General features: G+C 45.4%; 1 protein-coding gene across 1 annotated transcript; it reads right to left on the reverse strand.

Annotated features, from left to right (window-relative positions):
- VPS16 (VPS16 core subunit of CORVET and HOPS complexes) lies at positions 1–22,583 on the reverse strand. The gene is made up of 24 exons (XM_079126632.1): positions 22,461–22,583; positions 6,875–6,963; positions 6,552–6,649; positions 6,338–6,466; positions 6,115–6,259; positions 5,891–6,006; positions 5,670–5,792; positions 5,487–5,542; positions 5,079–5,168; positions 4,885–4,979; positions 4,657–4,733; positions 3,885–4,016; positions 3,648–3,775; positions 3,485–3,520; positions 3,181–3,289; positions 2,887–3,021; positions 2,688–2,796; positions 2,500–2,597; positions 2,308–2,415; positions 1,914–1,991; positions 1,648–1,817; positions 1,472–1,568; positions 592–695; positions 1–476 (listed from the first exon to the last, which is right to left on the reverse strand). The coding sequence occupies exons 1-24, from the start codon at positions 22,511–22,513 to the stop codon at positions 332–334; spliced, it is 2,520 nt and encodes an 839-aa protein (XP_078982758.1). The 5' UTR covers positions 22,514–22,583; the 3' UTR covers positions 1–331.
- Positions 22,584–22,793: the final 210 nt, after the last annotated feature.

Below are 22,793 nucleotides of genomic sequence, written 5' to 3' on the forward strand. Positions count from 1 at the left end.
CCCATAATCTTTCTCAGGGCTGTGAGCCCAAGAGAACTTTCCTTGATAACTACAAGGAGTCACATAGGACCCTCTTATAAAGCCCTACCTTCAGTGCCAACACCAAATACATGGAGTTCTGCTGCAGTGTCTAGATGGTTCTGCCTCAGGTTTGCTTTTCTTAGACTGGGCTGTGTAAGACAAGCATTCTAAAGTGTCCCAACTTTATTTACAACAAGAGCCCCATCCTGCCCCATCCCTTCCTCAGCTTTGCTCTGGGGAAGGAACTGGATGAAGTAATCCTCTGCCATGTCCAGTGTCTAGGGGAAGAACCCCCTCAAAGGAGCACTCCTCACTTCTTCTGGGCTTGTGCTCTAGCTCGTTGAATCTTGTCAGCTGTGGCTCCATCTGTGGCTCCAGTGCAGTGGGACAATACAAGGCTCAGCTCCGCCTCATTCCGGTGCTCAATGGCCACATCTGCAGCCTGAGCCACATCCCTGTGGTTGAAGCAGAAAGGGAGATGGTACTGGGACTGCCCAAGGGCACCAACCCTGCCTCTTCTCAAGCCACGGTCCAGCCACCTCACACCCACAGGGCCCTCTTTCAACGCACCCAACAAGAAGCAAAGCCTTGACCTTTTGCTCAGGACCCACACGGGAAGCATACTTCTTGGCCTCATATTTGTTGTGTTGTTTCATGCAGATTTCCACAAAGGGCTTCACAGGAGAGGAAAGGGGTGGAGAGAGAAGACAAAGCATAGCCTCTGTCCTCTTCTGAGCAAAGCCCAATGGATACATCGTCCACATGTATTTTATATACCAGTCCAACAATGCAAGACAGTTGTGGTCTCCACATACTTAGGGCAGAAAAAACCTAAACCAAAGACCTGTTAGGATTTTTTTTTTTTTTTTTTTTTTTTTTTTGCAGTGCTGGGAATTGAACCCAGGCCCTTGTGCTTGCAAGGCAAGCACTCTACCAACTGAGCTATATCCCCAGTCCCCTGTTAGGATCTTGAAATCTATTATTTTCATGCTCCTCCTTCACCATCCACCACTACTACCCACTTGACAACAAGTATTTGCTGCCACCTGCCCTCTCAGGTCTTGTTTTCTCTCATGGCTGCCATTATCAAACCTGGTCTTCACACATTTGAACCACCTGCCACAGAAAATGAAACCCCATGATATCTTCCCCTACCTCATAGGTGCACCCTCCCAGACACCCTTATTTCCCCCAACTCAAGCAGGACTTTCCTTCAGGCACATGTTGTCCCCACTGGCTCTCCCTGGGGAAAGCAGCTCATTTTTCTGCCTCCCTTTGCAGGCAGCCTCCAGCCCATCCTGCAGTACACTCAACACTGTGGATGCTATCTGCCCACAAACGGGCTAATGCATGGGGCAGCCGAACAGGTGCCTGAACAAGTCATCCTACCAGTGTCCCTGCCCAGATGATCCTCGGTAGTTGGGAGCTGGAGGGAGTACCCCTGACTCACCAGGTAACCAATGGGTGATTTCTTGCTCTTAGAAAATTTTTCCAGTTCCTCCCAGTCTTCCAAATCTGCCAGGGCAGTCAGCTTTAGCCACCAAAGCCTGTGGAAAGCTGGGCTTAGAGGTGTTGCAGAACAGGCAGGTCGTCCTGGTACCACATGCAGCCCAGGTCCCCACCTACCTCTTGTCAGGAATGCGGAAGTCACGGGCCAGTTGCTCTGCACGTTTGTTATGGCCACTGAGGATGAGGGTGGTGACTGTGTCATGTAGAGACAGGTCTAGAAACTGGCCCCCCAGCTCATCTTCTAGGCGCCGCTGCAGCCGTAAGAGCCGCATTTGATCCTCTGTAGCCTGGGGACCAGAATGAGGCAGGTCAGGGATGAGTGAGACAAGAAGGAAAGAGCAGGAGGTGTGGCCAGGAGAACCTTGGAAAAGGGCACGCCAAACCTTGGCTGCAAACTCATTCTTGGCCTTGTAGAAGGCATCAGCTGCTGTCTGCAGAGCTGCTACACGTCCCTCAATACGCTACAAAGACAAAAGGAGATTAAGTTCACAGTGCACAGGACCCTGGCCCTCCCAATCCAGGTGACAGCTTCCCAGTCCCTGTACTCAGAGTTGCCAAGTTCAGCCTTACCCACTAGGGGCACTGCTCTGGTGTCTGAGAGGGATAGCTAACTCCTCTGGAACCAGTCCCCATTCTGATCTCACATTTTCTCAAATTCTCCCACAACAGTGAGGACCAGATGGAGTATGAACCAAATGCAGAAGCCTAGGTTCCCAGAGAAGGAACCAGACTAATAGCCCCAGTTCATGGGCTCCACCCACCCCATTGACCTCAGACCTCTCCTGGGGCATAGCTGGCTTGGATGTGGAAGCTGCCCAGCTCCTGGTGATTGTCATCTTGATTGTAAAGGTCCTTCAGCGTCTCTAGCTCCTGATGCTTACAGAACTGGGCAAAGGGCAGACCATCAGTCATTAATGCCAACTCAAGGGCTCAGGCAGCTCCATCCTGCTCCCTGCCCACCACACACACCTGTCGGTACAAACTCAGGGCCATGGGCTGGTTCCGGAGGGTCATGAAAAAGTCTCCTCGGTTCAGCTCATTCTTCAGGTGCAGCAACACTGTGAACACTGTGCGACAATAGGGTAGACTGGGGACTCTACCGTGGGCCCTCCTCAGCCTAGGTGCCCCAGCCTGCTTCTCACCCAAACTCTGCTCACCAAGGTCAGTGTCCCCACTCTCAATGGCCTTGCTCAATGCTAGTTTGCTTCTCTTCATCTTTAGGAGAAGGGGCACTTGCTCCCCCGAGCGTGGCTCATATTCCAGCAGCTGTAGGGTGGGGAGGAAGGCAGAGAAGAGCTGGCATGGGGGCCTTGAACATTCATATTACAGACTCTGGGGAGGGCTGGGCACCCACACCTTGATGGCCAGCTCTGTGCGGCCACAGCCATAGGCCCGCGCAGCAATGTCAGAATAAGAGACACCAGGTGTGTCCCCCAGCTTCTGATTAATGGCCCGTGCAACATCCTCGTCTGACACATCTTTCTGCTGCACCTGCAAGGTGTGTGGGGGAGGGTGTGATACACATCTGCATGTCATTCCTCACCCCCAACCCCCACAGGGCCTTCATCAGATCCCCACCCCCTCACTCCACATTTTTTACCAGGACCTGAAATCACCTAAATGCCCTTGGGTCTCATCCCACATCCTTGCCTTGTAGCAGGCCCAGTGGGCCAGGATCCTGCTGACGCCCTGCACTTCCGGAAGGCGCAGGTACTCACATATCTGGATGGCCAGGGGATAAAGCCTCCGCAATACAAGCCTGGCAGACAAGGGTGGGTGAGAAAACACAAGGGACAAGGTAGGGCAGAGAGAGGGGGAAAAGTAGCCCCAGCTGTGCCTCAGGCCTCCAAAATCTTAAAAAGATGTGTCAGGTACAATGACCATAAGACCCTCCCCAAGGCCACAATGCCCACCCACGTACAGCCCTCCTATAGCACCCCCAGGCTTGCTATACCTGTCCAGCAGCACCTGGATGGTAAGCTGCTTATATCTGTATTTTTCTTGGTTAAGGATTCAGATGGGTAAGTCCTGTTTGCCAAGGACCTGCAGACCACATCTCCAGCCCCCTCCCCTGTCACCACCAGCTATAAACACCCTCCCTGCAAGCATGGGGATACTGGCTATAGGTGAGGGGAATCCCAATGTGGTAGTCCCGGACAGCATTGAGCACACGCAGGTCCTGACACATGTGCACGAAGCTATCGGGTGGAAATCTGTCGAGGAAACACTTTCCAAACGAGGCCGCCTGAGAAGAGCCAGAGAGCATTGAAAGAGAGCTTCCCTCCCTGACCACCCACCCAAACTAGTTCACCCCCTTCCCAGTATCCCCTTTCCAAAACCCTCTTCAGCCCAACCCTGAGCAGACTCTTCTGCATGTCTGGCCGGTGTTCATGTCCTGCAGCCTCAATGCACTGCTGCACAGCCTGAGTCAGCTGCCCCAGCTCCTGGATCTCTCGCAGGTATTCGTCTGCCTTCTGGCTTTCTTTCTGTAGGGAGAGGTTCAGTGATGGAGCAAAATGACAGAGGACACCCCACATGAGCCCCTAGTCCCTCTGGGCTGAAGTTCGAATGGACTGGTTTGGAGGGCCTACATAGGCTGGAGCCCAAACCCTCTCACTCCACTCAATAGACCTGAAATCATCCCATGTTGACTCATAGTTGCCTCTGGGAGGCCTTAACAACTTCTCACAGTTGTGCTGACTTGTGCCTGGCTGGGGATAGTGGGGGTGCCCTACCCTTCCCCATCACCATGTGGAGAACACCCATGTCACTTCAGTTCACCTGAAACCTTTTTATTTTTCTTCAGTACCGGGGATTGAACCCAGGGGTGTTTAACCACTGAGCCACATTCCCAGCCCTTTTTTAAAAATATTTTATTTAGACAGAGGGTCTCACTGAGTTGCTTAGGGCCTCACCAAATTGCTGAGACTGGCTTTATACTTGTGATCCTCCTGCCTCAGCCTCCCAAGCTGCTGGGAGTATAGGCGTCTAGAACCCTCTCTTGACAGGTGGCACCTGGCTGTACCCACACATGCCCAGACAGGGGCTGAGGGCTGGACCAGTCAGTAGGTGGAAAGAAAGGACTTCTTCCCATCTTAGGGTCTGGGAAGAAGTCCATGGATTTACCTCATACTCCTTCTGGGCCTCCAACAGTAGCGCTCCAGGGGCCATCGAGGCAATTTTGAAGATCTCCTCACTGGCCACTGGGGGAGGAAGTCGGTGAGTGGAGATGGGGCAAGAAAACCCTCAGTCTTGCCTTGATACCTAGATTCTGCTTTGGGTCACTGGCCCAGAGCAGCTGGGGTGCTGAGGAGCCTCTGCCCTAGGTTACATGGTGCCCTTGTGGGGCCTCACCTGGAACCTCATGTAGGAACTCATGGGTGCTGCGGGAGAAGATGCGGACCCCATCAAGCTCAGGCACCAGGTAGGAATCCTCATCGAGCACGAACCTGAGCTTGGTCAAGGTTTCCAAGACTGTCCAAAGTTAGAGCAAGGCCGGTGACCTCCCTTACCCCTCCCACCCCACAAGGGCAGCCCTTCAAGGATACTGGATGCTCTCAGGGGCATCGCCCACCACCATCATCAGCCTCTCCCAGGCCACCACAACAGCCCTCTCCTTGCTGCGAGGACGACTGCACCTGTGGGCAGTACCATACACACGACTCTGGGACACTCCCAGAACAGCAGACCCACAGCAGAGTCTCCCACAGCCCTGCGCAGGACTGTACCCTTATTCCATTCCTCTGGCACAGGCTGACCTGTCTGCTTCCCTCTCACCCCTGTATCAACAGCTCCCCATGGCAGCTGAGGCCCATAAAGGACAATGGTTCCTTCAAGTGTTTACTGGCAAAATAGAAGATTCAAGCTCTACATAGTTTGGCCAGTAGACAGGATGATTCAAGGTGTCCCCAGAAACATGTTTCACTCCCATCCCCAAATAATACCCCTGTCCTTACCAGACCATCTGCTTCGGGGGTGCCCGGATGTTGCAGTTGAATTCACACAGCTTCTCCTGAGAGAGAGCAGGGATGTCATGGCCCTGTTCCAGCAGTTACTGGTCTGGTTGAAAAGTCACTCCCCTACCCCCAACAGAGCTTCACTGGACAGGCATAGTATTCCCTGTTATTCTAGAATCATACCTTGAGTGATGCTGTCCCCATCCAGATATAGCCTGTGTCTGTGAAGAGCGCCAGGTGTCGGTACGTAAAGGAGACAGCCATCTGCAGGAAGCTGCTCACTCCGGGGGCCAGGCCAGGGGGCGTCTGGGGCAGGGCAGGGTAGGACACCAGATGGTCACTTCTCAGAGCCTTCTCACTGCCTCCCTCATGCCTTCAGATTTCATTCTCACTCAGGCACTCACCACTGCAGAGCACGTTGCATGGTCCAGGAGGTAAAGATCAGGCCCCACGGCCAGGAGAATGTGTGCTACTCGGTCCTGGCACAGAGTGGTCCAGCATGACGGTGCACTCTGCAGACCTGCAACCAGGGAAGGGGACAACCTCATAATGAACAGAGTCCCTGACTGCTCCCATAGTCTGGAGCACATCTATGGCACCAAATGGTTGTCTCGGGTACAGGGCTTACCTGGTACCTCTGGCATCCGACGCAGTTTGAGATCGCCCACATTGGCACTGAGGGTAAAACGATGGGCCCCAGTGAGGATGGCCACTCCAGAACCAAATTCGGTGTGAAAGATCCGGGCATCCAGAACCCGGTTCTGGAGCACCTCCTGGGGAAAAGGACCATGGGTTGAGGAAACCACAGGGTCATAAACCCCATCCTCCTTCCAAGCCCCCGTGGCCCCTACATTGCCCATGCTGAAGTGTCTTCGGAAGTCACCATGAAGCCCATAAACCAGCACTGCACCGTCTTCCTGTACACAAAGCAGCTCCTCTTCAGCTGACCAGCCCAGGGATACCACAGGTCCACTCTTCCACTGCAGAGAGAGACTCCTGAGTCTGTCCTTGGAATAAGGAAGCTCCACCCAGCCCAGAGACCCAGGAACAGTCTGGAGAGCTCACCAGTAGGCTGGCCAGAGGCATACCGGAAGCAGAGTAGATCTCAAGCACTGGTCGCACACTGGCAGCTTTCTCCTTCCTCCAGGGGTTCCTCAGCAGTGCTGTGGTTTAAGAAGAGATTTCTGTCCTAGACCCTCAGGCCCCACGCAGGCCTCTGGACCAGGGTCTCAGGCCTACCCACCATAAGGCAGATGTTAGGAGAACCAAAACTAAAAACATCTTAATGAAGTGAGTTGGCAGAGAATGGTCAAGTTAGACAGCAAGATCCTCAGGAACCAAGTTAATTTCAGGGTCCCAGAGCATGCAATGGGTGAGGGGCAACATACCTATGGGGCCCCCATAGGGTGCAGCAGCTACCAGGCAGTCCCTGAGTTCCTCCTTCAGGTCCCAGTCCATGCTGTACAGTTCATATTTCCTGTCCACACAGAGACGAGCAGATATTAACTTCCTCACAACCCTACATCTGGATAGAATAAGCCCCAGAGGAATTGCTAAAGACTCCATTTGTTCTTCATAGGGCAATGGAGGAGAGTCTCCCCACAAATTACAGGCAAAGAGGGGGATGATGACTAGAAACTGACCATATGCCTGCCTAGGGATAGCAGGGGAGGGAGCAGAGAGTATTAGCAAGGAAGGAAGTGACTTTTGGGGCAAGTATCCATGACTGGCAGGAGCTCCTGAGAGGCAGGTTGTGTGGCCAATATCCAAGGCACAAACTGAGACAAGACTAGGATGAGTTGGCTGGCCCAGTGGAAAATAAGACCCTCGGAGACAGTCTCTCAGGGGAAGGGGTCTTTATTCTATTTCTGGTTCTTAACAATGAATCAGGTTGTGGGCTTTATACTGATGGGTCCAGCTATGCTTAGCAATGATGAACTGTTTTAGAGGTACTAAGTTAGCAGCACCTAAAAGAAAGCCAAGGGGAGCTCTTCAGTGAGACAGAGCTGGAGAGAGGGTTCTGGGTTGATTTCAAATTGTGAATGCCTGGCTTACGGGAGGTAATAAAATCATGAGCAGGCATGAGATGACTGCAATCTGAGATGAGGATGGATCACTGAGTGTGTGTCCTGTAAACTGGAGTAGGTGGCTTGAAACATGCCATTATTTGCTGCTTAGAGGTAGGGAAAAGGGGACAGCAAAAAGACAAAAAAAGAATGGGCACTATTCCAGGATGTCAAGAGAAGACAGGATTTAAGAAGGAGGGCATTTTGGCTAGAATCATTTCAGCAGCCTTCCCATTAATGATCAGGAAGATGCTCACCATTACCTACCATTTGACATACATCTTGGAGTTCTAGCCAAAATAATTTGAGGAAAAAAAAAAAAGAGGGGGGAGCAAGACTGTTACTATAGGTTGAATACCCATAATCCCAAAATATTTTGAAATCTGAAGCACTATTTCAGATTTTGGAGCATTTTGGATTTCTGGATTTCCAAATTAGGGATGCTCAACTGATAAAGCCTATGCAAATATGCTAAAATCCAAAGAACTCTGAAATATGAAACACTTCTTGTCCCAAATATTTTGTATAAGAATACTCAACCTGTATTTGCATAATCTACCTTAAAAGTCCAAAGCAGCCTATGGAACAATGAATAAGAAAGCTCAACAGGGTGATCAACAAAAATCAATCTATTTTCTAGAGACAGAAATTTTTTTTATACCATAGTAAGACTCATTGAAAATGTAACGGTGGGAATGTGGCTCAGTGGTGGAGTGCTTGCCTCACATGTGCGAGGCCCTGGGTTCTCTCTCACACAATAGAAGATAAAGAGAAAGACAGAGAAATATAACTTTAAAAAATCCTAATCATCATAGAAATAAAACTTCAAGATACCCAAGAATAATACCTAATGATTTTACAAAATTACACCAAAGTTTCCTCAAGGGTATAAAAGACATGCAGAAATTTTCCAAAATGTTTTATAAAGGCACAGGAATTCTGATAAAATCCTTCCTCCCAATTTTTTTTTTTGGTAGGGATACATAAACTGATTCTAAAGTTCATGGTGAGGAGGATCATCTAAAGGAGAAAATACTGGAAAATATTTTAAAACATTTTGAAAATATGAGAACAGATATACACCAGATATCAAGTACACTATATAAACTAAAATTAATTAAGACTATTGTTTAGGATCCTTTCCAGTTCATAAACATGGGTGTTTACACCACTGGGTGAGATAGGACTCCCTCTAAACTTCTTGTAACATAGCACATTTCCCACCTGATGTGAAAAAAAAAAAAAAAGCTATTGTTTTGGTGTATAAATAAACAAACGGATTAATATAAGAGAGCAGAATCCAGAAAAGAACCTGGGAATCGAGCATATAATAAAGATAGCATTTCAAAATGGTACAAATTGATACTTGAAATGAAACCAAATGGGAAGATCCTCAATAAATGTTATTTCGTTACCTAATCTTTACGTTAAATATCTTCCAGATGAATTTCAAGATTTAAATGTTAGAAAAAATGCCATATCAGAAAAAAAAGATCTTCAGTATTTTAATCTCAAAGTAGCAATAATTTCGTTTTTCTTTAATACTGGAGATTGAACCGGGGGTACTTTACCACTAAACTACATCCCCAATTCTTTTCTATTTTTTTATTTTTGAGACAGTGTCTCACTAAGTTATCCAGGCTGGTCTCAAACTTGCCATTGTCCTCGGTCAGCCTTCAGAGTTGCTGGGGTTGCAGGCATGTGCCACCATATCAGGCTGCAGAAACAATTTCTAAGCATGGTATAAAATCTAGAAGTCACAAAGAAAAGCCAAATAATAGGTCAAATTAAAATTTAAAAAATAAAAATAATATACATTCATTTGCTTCCATTTTTAAAAAGTTGTGGAAAGACAAGAATGTCTTAACAATGGTTACTTGTAGCTGAGGGGTAGAATTGTTAAATAGGATCAGGGATGAGAATGGGACTTTGATTTTTTTAAAACAATACAATAACAAGGAACTAGAGGTATAGTTCAGTGGTAGAGTGCTTGCCTAGCATGCTCAAGGTTCCCGGTTCCCTAACCAAGAGCCACATTAACATTTATTAAAATAATTAATGTTAGGAAACTTTTATACATTGTTTAAAACCACCAAAAACAAAGTAGGAAAACATATGTCAAGAAGGAAAAAAAAATGTTTATGATATATGAAAAAAGGGACAATTTTCTCAAAAGGCTTCAGTTAATTTTTAAAAATAAAAATTATAGGGTTGGGGTTATGGCTCAGTAGTAGAACACTTGCATGAGGCACTGGGTTCGATCCCCAGTACCACATAAAAAAACTAAATAAAAAAAATTAAGGTATTGTGTCCATCTACAACTAAAAAAAAATTTTTTTTAAATTAAAAAATAAAAATTATTCTAAAAAATGGTCAGGGGCTCTATCATACTGCATTATGTGAAAATATTTAAAAACTAAACATAAAAGGTTTGGGGATGTAGCTCAGTGATGGAGTACTTACCTAGTAATGCATGAGGTCAAGTTTGACCCCCAACACCACAAAATCAACACACAAATAATTTAACTAAAAATAAAAACCGAACATAAGAAACTTGAAAAAATATATGCATTTTATAATGTTGAGCTATGCAAAGGTCTTTCAGAACAAGACACAACCCAGAAACTATCAAGAAAAAGACTGACAGATTTATGACATAAAAATTTAAAATCTGTACATTAAAACTTAATACATAAAATAAAAGCCTAGTGACAACTATGAAAAAAAAATACATTTAAGTTTTATAACAAAGCATTAGTATGGAGAACAAAGGGCTCCTGTAAAAGCCAATAGAAAAAAAAAAACACACCCTAGAGAAAGTCAAAGGATATAAAGACATATCTAATTACTAGGTAAATAAGAATTTTTAACTTTTTATTTTATTTTATTCACTCATTAAATTTTTTTTTCCAGTACTGGGGATTGGACCTAGGAGTGTTTTACCAATGAGCTACATCCCCAGTTTTTTATTCTGAGATAGGGTTTCACTAAATTTCCCAGGCTAAGCTCAAACCTGCTGTCCTCCTGCTTCAGCCTCCCAAGTAGCTGGGATTACAGGTGAGTACCACATCATTTTTGTTTTGATCATCTGACTGGGGGTGGGGGGAAGAAACAAATAAAATCCAATACTGTTGAAGATGTGGGGAATGAACACTCAAGTACAAAAGGGTTGGATCTTATGGAAGAAAATGAAGTGCTATCTACTTGATATTTAAAACGCACATATCCTTTGCGTTTAGCCCAAACCCTGCAAACCCTCTTTAAAAGTCCATCAAAATGGGACTAGTTAAATAAACAATTGTATGTCCACTCATTCTGGGGAATGCTATGTGGCCATCACCAAGGGGACTCTGTGTTTAGTGACATGAAATGATCTCTAAGATACAGTGTTAAGTAAAATGAGTAAGCTGCAGCTCAACATTGACCATAGAAGCCCATTGATGGAATAAAAAACTGAGCACCTTTTTTTTTTGGGAGGGGGGTAACCAGGGATTGAACTAAGGGGTGCTCAATCACTAAGCCATGTTCCCAACCCTATTTCATATTTTATTTAGAGACAAGGTCTCACTGAGTTGCTTAGCACTTTGTTTTTGCTGAGGCTGGCTTTGAACTCACAATCCTCCCGCCTCAGCCTCCCCAGTCGCTGGGATTACAGGCTTGCACCATTGCACCTCGCTGAGCTTGTTTTTGACACGTTTATATTTAAATATAAACATTTTGTGTACAAATATAAAGAAAAATGCTCAGAGGCTTCCAAACGAAGCCAGAAAAGCAGTTATCTCTGGGAAAGGTGGTGGATAGTGTGACATGTAGAGGAAATGTTTATTTTTGTACAGATTTTACTTTGTTAATTTCTGAAATTCTGAATTTTTATAATCATATGCATTTCTTTTGACATTCTGTTACTAAAATCGATGGGTGAAAAGTGTTATAAAATATAGATATTCACACAGAGCTATCATGCCAGTTATCACTTGACTGCCTTTCAGTTCCAATTCCCCCTTCGTAGTGTGCTGTGGTAACGGTCAGCACTCCTTCACTCAACCACACAGCGAGTACACTGCGAAGCTTTCTCAGTAGAGGGGGCTGGAGGGCCGTGTAAGAGGCCCACAGCCAGGGTATGAGGACACCTGCTGGTGCTAGGCCCCACTCATGCATCTGGAAAACCATGCCTAGACCACCTTCTCATGGCTCTCTGAAGACACCACACTCTGGCTTCCTGCCCATGCTAAGCAACATATTCCACCGCACATCAAGATGCCTGGTCACTAGCTGTGCCCCACTTGCACCCTACCACATTTTCCACTGCCCCCTTTGCACACTTGTACATCTTTACCCATAGACACTGTGAAGTCTAGGCACATGCACTCCTCTGGCTGCATGTGCACATTCTGGGGCTACCAGCTATGGTTTACCTGCATCCCCTGCCTCTTGTTTGCCTGATATTGTAAGTCAGCTCTTGTCTGGGATAACCAGCAAGGTTCTCTGACATCCAGTGGGCTGTAACTACATTTTCTAAAAAAGGTCTGAACCCTAGTCTGGAGGGAGGCTTCCCCTCCCAAGTCTGCAATTCTTGGGATACTCTCCCTCATTCCTAGGCTAAGATATAAGGTTTTCTTATATCTTATACTACTTTTTTTTTTTTTTTTTTTTTTTTTTTTTTTGCTTTTTGTTTTTTGGGTGCTGGGGATTGAACCTAGGGCCTTGTGCATGTGAGGCAAGCACTATACCAACTGAGCTATATCCCCAGCCCCGTCTTATACTTCTTCATCATAGTTCACAAATTCTTTATATTTACTTTCCCCATTTAAATCTCCCGTCTGGATCCAGATGGATACAGACCTGGTATAGGGAATGGCCCCAGCAGATAGACACCTAAAGATAGAATTTAGGGACTGGTTTGGTGTTGAGCTCTTTGCCAGTAGGAAATGGATAGGAACCTGTCATATGCTATGGCATCACAATTAACCAAGTCTGCAGTTTACTGTGATGAAGTGACAACTTATGCACATGCTTTGGGAATGGCTTCCATATTTGAATGTGTGGAAGTAATGATGACTACAAGGACTCTGGTATGGAATGGATTATTCTCAGTGCACATGAACGTTTACAAAGAAAAAATGATGATGGCACATATGGTGTGCCAATCTGGAGAGAGGTTTCCTCTTCCAAGTTTGCCATTCTTGAGGTACTCTCCCTCGTTTTTAGGCTACCATATGAGATTTTCTTATATCTTATACTTCTTTATCATAGTTTACTAATTCTTTATATTCACTTTCGAAATTTAAGTCTCTTGACTAGATCCAGGTATGTGTCAAATGGTGGCACATGCCTATAATCCCAGCTACTTGGGAGGTTATGACAGGAGGATTGCCAACTTCAGGGTCAGCTTTGGCAACTTAGCAAGACCCTTTTCAAAAATAAAACAAATAAATGAAAAAGGGCTGGGGCATAGCTCAGTGGTAGCACACTTGTGCAGCATGCATGAGGTCCTGGACTCAATCCCAGTACCCAAAAAAATAAAAAAGTGACAGAGGAAGTGACAAGATCAGGTCCATTAGCTCTCACCTCAAGTCATGCACTCAAAAGCAGAAAGTTTCTATCATAGCCCTAAAATAATCTCTTATTTCTGGTAGCTACACAGCTACTGTTGCTAAAAATCAAACACAAAATTTAATTGTGTGGGTTGCTGAATTTCAACAGTGGAATTCACCAAGACGACATTTTTCAAGTGTAGGTTAGGGTACTGATCAAAACAATGGGATCCTGAAACCTGAGTGGGGACATTCAGTTAGACCCAGATGAAACTGACAATCTTGGACCCACAGTCACTCCAAGCCCCCCCTACCAGTAAGTAGCTTGCCTTTCCAACTCTGTAGAGACTAGCTTTCCTTGGCTTCAAAAACCTATAACCTCACTTGTGGTAGAGATCTTGGAAGCTCCCCTATCTAAGGTTGACCAGGTTACCCTTCCTGAGTGCCTAATATAGGGTCCCAGTATGGCACATTCCTAGGAGAACCAACCTGCAAGTTGATTACATTGGGTCTCTTCATTACGGAGAAACAAAAATTTGTCCTCATTGGAACAGATACATACTCTGGACGTGGATTTGCCTTTCCTGCCTCTAACTGCTTGCCATCACCCACCACCTGTAGATTCACAGAATGCTTTACTCGTCATTATGGCATTCTGCAAAGCATTGCATCTAATCAAGAGCTTCAGTCCACAGCAGGAAAGTGCTGTAGTGGACTTAGGGCCATGGAACCAACAGGTTTTACCATATACCCCATTGCCCACAAATGGCTGGCCTAAATTTTTTGACTCAGTTACAACCCCAATTGGGAGCCAGCACCCTTAAAAGGATGAGATTCTATCTTTTAGGATGCAGCTTATGCTCTGAATCAGAGACCATTAGGTATTATCTTTTCCATAGTCAAAATATATGGGACCTGGGCTGGGGAGATAGCTCAGTGGGGAAAGTGCTTGCCTTGCAAGCACAAGGCCGTGGGTTCAATTCCCAGCACCACAAAAAAAAAAAAAAAAAAAAAAAAAAATTATATATATGGGACCTGGAATCCAGGGGTAGAAGTGGGAGTATTTCCACTCAACATTACACCTAACAACCATCTAATAAAACTATTGCCTCCAGTCCCAGGAACTTTGAGATCTGATGGCTTGAAGAGCTGAGTCTCCAAGGGATTTGGATTCAACAATGGATTTGCTGAATTAGAAGATAAAGAGTGCTACCTTGTCTTTTTGGGATCCTATGCCACTGACTCAACAGTGACATAAAATATGAGGTTAATTTACCAGTTAAAGTGATTGTTCTGATAACAGAGGAAAATCAAGTTGCTGCCACATACCAGAGGCAAGAAGGACTGCCTGAAATCCAGGGAGTCCTTTGGGGGACCTCCTAAGTGTTTCTATATCCAACACTAAAGGTCAATGAAAAATGTCAGTAACAAAAACCAAAAACAGAATGGCTGAGGAATGAAGGCTTGGATCACTCCGTGAGGTAAACAACCTACAGCAACGGAGGTCTGGCTGAGGACAAGGGAAGTATGGGGTGGACAGTTGAAGAAGGAAGCTATAGATATCAACTATGACCTTGTGACCAATTGTAGAAATGAAGACTAGAGTCGTTTTCCCTGTTTTCTCTATGCTTGTTACATCAATTTGTTACAATCAAATGTGCTTACATTTATATACTACCTATCATCTATTTCCCATTTTTATTTTATATACAAAATATGTAATATATACAGGAGGTTAATATTACAATTTAGTAATATTTGGGGGGACTTTTTTTTTTTTTTGTACCAGGGATTGAACCCAGGGGCACTTAACCATGGAGCCATATCCTCAACCTTTTCTATTTCTTATTTTTGAGATCTATTTTTTTTTTGAGATTTTTTATTTTGAGCAAGCTTAGGGACTTGCTAAGTTGCTAAGGCTGGCCTCGAACTTGTGATCCTCCTGACTCAGTCTCCAAAGTCGCAGGGATTACAGGTATACACCACCATGCCCAGAACAATTTAATTTTTAAGTAACAGAATATTCAGTGGGACAGTAACTCAATGTGAGGAGTAATGAATATAGTAATGGACAGTAACTTAAGATTGTTATGTCTTCTCATTTTGGGCAAGAATAGTTATTTTCTTGTAAGGATAGGAATACCTTGTTAAGCCAGAAATAATTGTTTTGTTGTTATAAAGGAGTTCAAAGGTGTGCAGAAGACACCTTTGAAAAGCTGAGAAGTCAAAGGGTAGACTGGGCCAGTTATCAAGTTACTGCCTCTCTGCTCCAAATTCACCCTTTAACACATGCTCTGAAGTGAGCTGAAGGTTAAGCTTTATCAGTAGAGGGTGCCAAAGGGACACCACAGGAGGAAGAGGCTCTCCTGCTGCTTCCAGCAGTGCTGTGGTCTGTGGGCACTGTGGGTTTGTGGACACCTGGTGGTGCTCCACCCCAATAATGTGTCTAGAACACACAATCCCTTGACGACCTCACAGCGTTGGTCTGCATTGGCGGCAGGGGGCACCTTCCAGCAGCTCTCCACCTAGTCACTGCATGCTTCCAGTGTCCTGCTTAAAATGTTTCTCCCACTTGGTGGCTGGCCACCAGCTATGGCTTGCCAGTGACTCATCTGTGCCCAAAAAGTCTCTTCCTACTTCCCACTGATTAGTCTGGCTGATGCTCTAGATTCAAGCTCAGCTGAAGACTGGGGTACGTCCACTGCGGTGAAGGATGTCACTGAGAACACGGTGGTCAGACCAGAGTAAGTGGTCAGTGAGAAGAGAGAAAAGGGAAGTAAGTACAGATAGGGGTCTTCATGCCTTTGGTTGGAGGCAGGGAGATAAAGAGGCATGAGGAAGGACCTACAAGACAGGAAAGTTTATTCAAAATGTTAGGATGGGAGATATAAGTATACTTTAACAGGGAACACTGGGGCAGGGATGGTGGAAAACAACACAGAGCCATGGTCTTGAAATTTTCATGCAGCAAGAAAACACCTAGATGCTTGTTAAAATATAGATCAAATTCCTAAGAATCACCCCAGTTATGATGGAGATCTGCACTAGGAACCTGCATGTAGCCAGCATCTCAGGTGATTTTGATGCAGGGGGCCCTGGACAATATCTGGAGAAACACTGTGGCTGAGGGAGGGTAGCAAGTTGGCACATAATGCCTGAGAAGACAAGGAGACAGGGACATGGCTGAACAGGGGCAACTTTCCTCAATGGGTTAGGAAAGAGCAGGTCTGGTAGGGGAAGCCTAGGCTTCCATAACATAACTTCTCTGGGAAGCATTAGATGAAGTCAGCTATTAGGAGGAGAGGGCAAGGAGATTTCAATTTTTAATATTCCCCGAGTGTTTTAATTGTTCACAAGGATTTCATAGTATAATCATTTACAAGCAGAGCCCCTGAGGTGAGCGAGTGTAGGATGACTCCATCGAGCTAAAGCTGTGGCAGTGGATCTGTAGTAGTCCCAACCTAGCTGCTGTGTGACCCTGCAGTCATGTTCAGGTGGAGATATTGAGGCTGGTGCACAGGGAGGTGGTCCTGTGCCAACCAGGTGCAACCAAAGGACAAAGGAACTAAATTGACAAGGAAAAGGCAAGAAAATGAAGTGACTGACCAGCGAGCTGGACAGAGAAGGAAACATCTATTAGAAGGGGGTCTGCCTGTGAACACCAAGAAAACAAGAGGACTCCCTGGATAGGGACCTACTCATGTTAAAGGGCAGGTGAATCAGGAGGTTTCAGAGTATAAGTGCAGACAGGAGCCTGTGGTCCAAGAGGCGGCTCTCTGAATTTAACACTTCTGAGGTAGAGCACTTCTGATGAACACCAGGGTTGGGTGAGACTCAGGGAGAAAGTGGCTAAAGTGGATAAAGTCAGTGTGAAGCCAGGTGGCCTCTTCAGTCACCCTGAAGTTGGCACGAGCTTGGATCTCTAGGCTATGGGCCAAAACCTCCAATCAGATGTGGTCTAAGAAGTAGGCAATGACAGAACCAGTATAAAAGAGGCAGAGCCAGGCATAAAGGAGCCCTGATAGAGGTATGGGGACAAGGGTCAGGGAGCAAAGAGCAACGCTGCAAATCACCTCCCAAAGTCTTCAAGCTGCAGTAGGCTTCTCAGTGAGATAACTCAAGCTGTACTGCAAGGTGCCATGAATGTGGAAGGGCAAAGGGAAGGGCAGCTTCTCAGAAAAGCCTAAGGGTGAAGACAGGCTATACCCTCAAACGGGAAGGTCAGCTACATCTTTCTCCTCCACTTCCAGGTCTCAGAAATGGAAATATCCTGAGCAGCAGTAAATGGACCCTGGACTCTTAGGCTTTGAAACCATTACAACCACTGTCCTGGCAGCCTCAATTCTAGCCCCTGCAAGTAACAGTGAAAAAAAAAATCCCTGAAGCAATGCAGCTGAACTGCTGGAGAGGCATGGTCCACATGTGTGACAAGAGCCCCTGTGTGAAATGGGCTGGAGTATCGAAGCCCTGGGGAAGAAGCACATCAGATCTTGACATAGGGAAAACCCCAAAGTCCCCAAATCCCCAGTCCCTAAAGAGAACCCACTGTCAACCTTGAAGCCCCATGCCTTCAATCTATCTCAAAAAGGTTTTGTTGTTGTTAGGTACTAGGGACCCAACCCAGGGCCTTATGCATGCTAAGCATGCACTCTACCACTGAGTTACAACTTTAGCCCTTTTAAAAAGATATTTGGCCAGGCACGGTGGCCCACACCTGTAATACCAGTGGCTCAGAAGGTTGAGACAGGAGGATCTCAATTTCAAACTCAGCCTCACCAAAAGTGAGGTTCTAAGCAACTCGGTGAGATCCTGTTTCTAAATAAAATACAAAATAGGTCTGGGGATGTGGCTTTGTAGCTGAGGGCCCAAGTTTATTCCCCGGTAACCCCCACCCAAAAAAAGATATTTGTATACCATATTTATGCTAGCATTATTCTTAATAGCCAAGAGGTGAGAGCAACCCAAGTATCTCTTGACTGAAAAAGTGATAAGCAAAATATGGTATATATACATATGATAGGATAGTATTTAACCTTAAAATATTGTTAATGAGAAGGGTGGTAGCACATACCTGTAACCCTAGCAACCTGGGAGACTGAGGTAAGATGATCATAAATTGAAACCCAGCCTCAGCAACTTAGCACAACCCTGTCTCAAAATAAAAATAAAAAGAGCTTTGGATGTAGCTCAGTGGTAAAGCACCCCTGGGTTCAATCCCCAATAGGAAGAAAAAAAAAAAAAAAAAGGAAATTGTGACATGCTATAATGTGAATAAACCTTGAAGATATTATGTAACCTGTCACAAAAAGACAAATGCCATATGATTCCACTTGTATTAGGTACATAGAGCAGTCAAATTCACAGAGACAGAAAATAGAATGGTTGCCACTGGCTGCGGGGAGGGGGAAATGGGGAGTTGCCATTGATGGGTACAGAATTTCAGTTCTGAGAGGTGAAAAGGTTTTGAAATCTGGTTGTGCAACACTGAATATAATACTACTGAACTATAGTCAAAAATAGGATGACAAATTTTATATTTATGTGTATTTTACACAATTTTTAAAACATTTGTTTATATTAGCAAAAGAACAAAACAAAAACACAACACAAGTACAGTATTAAAATAGTCTCCTTCTATTCTAAGAACATCAGGGAGACAAAATTTATCTTCACTCCTTTCTTTTACAATAAGGATGTTTCTGAAGTGCTTGGAAGTCAATGTGCTCACCCTCTTCTCTGCCAAACTCACTTTTCCTTTTTCATATTTTATGCCAAAACTCAAGTCATCCTTGATTCCTTGTTGTTCCTCCTCCTTACCAAGTACAGTCATTACAACCTCCTTCTGTTTCACCAACTAAATCTCTCAGGCCCCTTCCACGCCCACCATCACTAACCCAGTGCTCACCACCCACAACTTCTCCCTAGGCTCCTTACCCAGACTCCTTTGCTTCTGTTTTGCTTGGCCCTTCCAATTAGTTCCCTCTTCTGCCTCCAGAAGGAACTTAAACATATAACAATCCCCACACCCTGCAAATCCATTCACATCAATCTTTTCCTTAATTTGAATTTTCCATGTTTTTCAAATAAAGGTGGTCTACAAGTTCCTGCAGGGTGTGACCCCTAAGAGAAGGGAATCAGCCTCAGCTTGTGTCTTGCCCATTGCCTGTAACACTCCAACTCCACTGGCTCCACTGGGAGTATTTCAGTCCTTCCTGCCTCAGGACATTTGTACATGCTCTTCTTTATCCTTCCCCCTGCACCTGAGTCTACTTATCTCTTGGATGGGGCATTATTCTTTCTCTTAAAAAAAAGTCTTTATCTTCCCCCACCCCCAATCTGTTATGCATGCACACTCTTTCTCCATCTCTTTCTCTTTTTTGGTACTGGAATTAAATCCAGGGGCACTCTACCACTGTGCTACATCCCCAGACCTTTTTATTTTAAGACAGGGTCTTACTAAGTTGCTGAGACTGGCCTCAAACTTGCAATCCTTCTGCCTCCATCTCCCAAGCAGTTGGGATTACAGATGTGTACCACCATGCCCAGTTTATATGCTCTCTTAGGTTATGCGCTCCTACACCTCAGTGATTATCCTTCCTAGTGACTAAAATCAAACAAATACCTAGTGGTTATCAACGGCCTTGCCCAGCAACTATTAGCCCTACGAGGACAGGCAGAGTATATGTCTGTGTTATTGGTCAATACAAGCTCAAACTGGCAAAGGCTGGGTCAAATTAATCAATGGCAACAGCTCAAGTTGTATTTTTAGGATAAAAATGGCTAGACATCTGCCGGGTGTGGTGGTGCATGCCTGTAATCCCACCAACTCAGGAGGCTGAGCAGGAGGATTACAAGTTCAAGGCCAGCCTCAGCAATTTAGCAAGGCTCTATGCAACTTAGCGAGACCCTATCTCAAAATAAAACATAAAAAAAGGAGTGGGGATATGGTTCAGTGACCCCTGGATTCAATCCCTAGAACTAAACAAAGTCTAGATTTATAGAGTCCCATAAGGCCTGGTCACCATTTCCTCTCCTTGCGATCCCAAATTCAGTGAGTTTTCCAGAATATTACCTTTAGTGCAGAAGAATCCTGTACTGCCAACAGGACTCAAAATATAATGTCTCCCACCTGCTTATTATTCATTCACTCACTAGAACACAAGTAAGTCCTAGCAATGTACAAATATCAAGAAAATGAAGTCACGCTTAAAGCATTTTCACTCTGCTGAAGCTAGAACATGCTCTTATAGTTTCCTGTTTAAAAACAAACAAACAAACAAAAAAGCAATTCTTATGCTTTAGCACACAGTCGAGAACTAGATCGTCTGGATCTAAATCCTGTTTCCAGGGCTGGGGAGACAGCTCAGCCGGTAGAGTGGTTGCCTCGCAAGCACCCAGTACCAAAAAAAAAAAAAAAAAAAAAAAAAAAGAAAAAGAAAATCCTGTTTCCATCACTTACCAGCTATATGACATAGTCTGTTGTAACCTGACCTCTCTGACCCTCAGCTTCTGTATCAGTAAGATGAGGCTAATCACGATGCCTACATTATGGAGTTGTGAAGGTTAAACAAATTAACACACAAGAAGTACTTAGGATAGTGTCTAGAAGATAAGAAAATTTCAATATCTGTTAGCAACTTAGAACATAGATATTTTCCACTGCAAGGCTAAGACCCCTAATCCTTTCTGGCAGTGCAGCACAGGTAAGGGTAGATTGACCAACCAGCTCCAGGTCTACAGTGTGCACTCAACACTTAAATTTTTAAAAAACCTTAATGGTCTATTTATAAAGGTAAGGCTTGATATGATAAACAGGTTGGTGGTAATGAGAACATTGTTTTTAGTCTTTGATTTAAAAGGCATAGGCAGGCAGTATGTATTTTCAAGAGTACTACAAATTAATATTTTTAAAAGTGAATGCTGTGTTAACTGGGTATCATGTGAACACTAAGTGATATGCTAACTTTATCACTGATATCTCTACTAAAACGGCTGAAATCAGTATTTCCTACTAATTTTAACAAAATTTTTGCAATTTTTTCATATTGTATATTCTGAGAATTATTATGAATAAATAAATTCAACAGATCTCTAAAAATTGTCACAAGGTATTTAACTAGGAAGTGTATCATGTTGCAAATCGAAAATCAAAAGTTTGAATCCATGAATGAGAATAGTATTTTCATCAGCAGAAATAAACATCTTCTACTGAAATAAGACTCTGATACAATGTCTTTGCCATCATTAGTTGTAATCAATATAATATCCTTTTTCGCCCCCAGTGCTGGGGATCAAATCCAGGGTCTCCCCCTATAGGCAAGGGCTCTACCACTGACCTACATTCCCAGCTCTAAAATTATTCTTTAAAAATTTAATTGGACAACTATTACACAGAAGACACTTCTAAACATGCACCTGAGATAAACAAATGCAAGAAACATGATCTCAGCCTCAAAGGGTTTGGTTTAGCAGAAGAAACCCATACAAATATTGCCCTACTGTGTCACACATAACAGACCTTACTTAGCGCTGGGCCCTGTAAGGCCTAAAGTATTCTACTGGGGGGAAGATGAAAGAAGGTTGAACTAAGTCCTGAAAGATGAGCAAGAATTCTTCAGTGAGTTAAAAAGGGAAATGGCAATGCCCACAGAAAGAACTGCAGGCTGATGCAAACATAGAAAGCCACGAAATATCACTTTGTGTTGAGGTCCTGTGCATCTGTAACACAAGCTTTGGGTAAAAGAGCAGTAGGTGAGGTGGAAGTGATAAACGGGATGACATACACATAGTCTATATTTTAGTTTACAAAGGGAAGTTACTGAAAAATCCTAATCAAGATAACGATGTAATAGGTTTACAAGTTAACGAAAATCCACGGTTTAGGATTCTATGACTCCCACAGGAAAGCTACCCCGGGCCAGGGGTCCTCACTCGCGCTGTTCCAGGATTCGCTGACAACTCGCCCCCTTCTCCCTGCCTTGGTCAGCATAGTCACCCCGCCCGCCGTGCGATCCCGCCCCCCTCCGAGCGCCCCTGTGGTCTGACTTCAGCAGCACTTTCCGGCAGGAGACTGGGTACTCGCTGTCACCGCGGGCAGCCTCCTTCAACGTGATCTGAGCATCCTTCCGGAGGCTGACAGACCTAAACTTGGGAGTGGCAACCGCTCGTCTCGGTTTCTTTCTCCGGAGCAGGAAAAAGCCCGGCTCCCATAGGCGGCAGTGCATCAAGTGGCTGATACTCAGGAAAAGGCCAGCGTTGGGCAGACACCAGCGCCCACAGTGACAGGGGCGAACGCCACCGGCTCTGCCTGGATACCCGAGCCAGTGGGTGAGCGAGGTAAGCCGGGCTGTAGGCGGGAGGGCAGGGTGGCTCACCGGTAAAAGGCAGAGTCCCCGAGCGGGTTCCAGTTCGCGGTGTAGCAGTCCATAGCTGGTGCAAGCAGCGGCTGGGCAACGCCAGGAGGACTCCCACCTAGCGCGGGCTCCAGGCCGGCACTTCCGCTTCCGCCCGTCCGGGTCACGTGACGAAGCCGCCTCTGCGGCCATCACCACTGTGGGCAGCTGATCTCTTCCGTGGCCGTGCCCCCCCCCTCCCTCCGCACCCGGGCTTCGCGCCCGCCCGGGTCGGCCTGGCCCTGGCTCCTGGGCTCCGTAGCAGCCGGCCCTGCGGCTTTTCTGCCTCCTCGGGCGTTGGGGGTCGCGTAGGGC

The sequence above is a fragment of the Sciurus vulgaris genome (genome assembly GCF_902686455.1).
Source record: "Sciurus vulgaris genome assembly, chromosome: 2".
Lineage (NCBI taxonomy): Eukaryota > Metazoa > Chordata > Mammalia > Rodentia > Sciuridae > Sciurus > Sciurus vulgaris.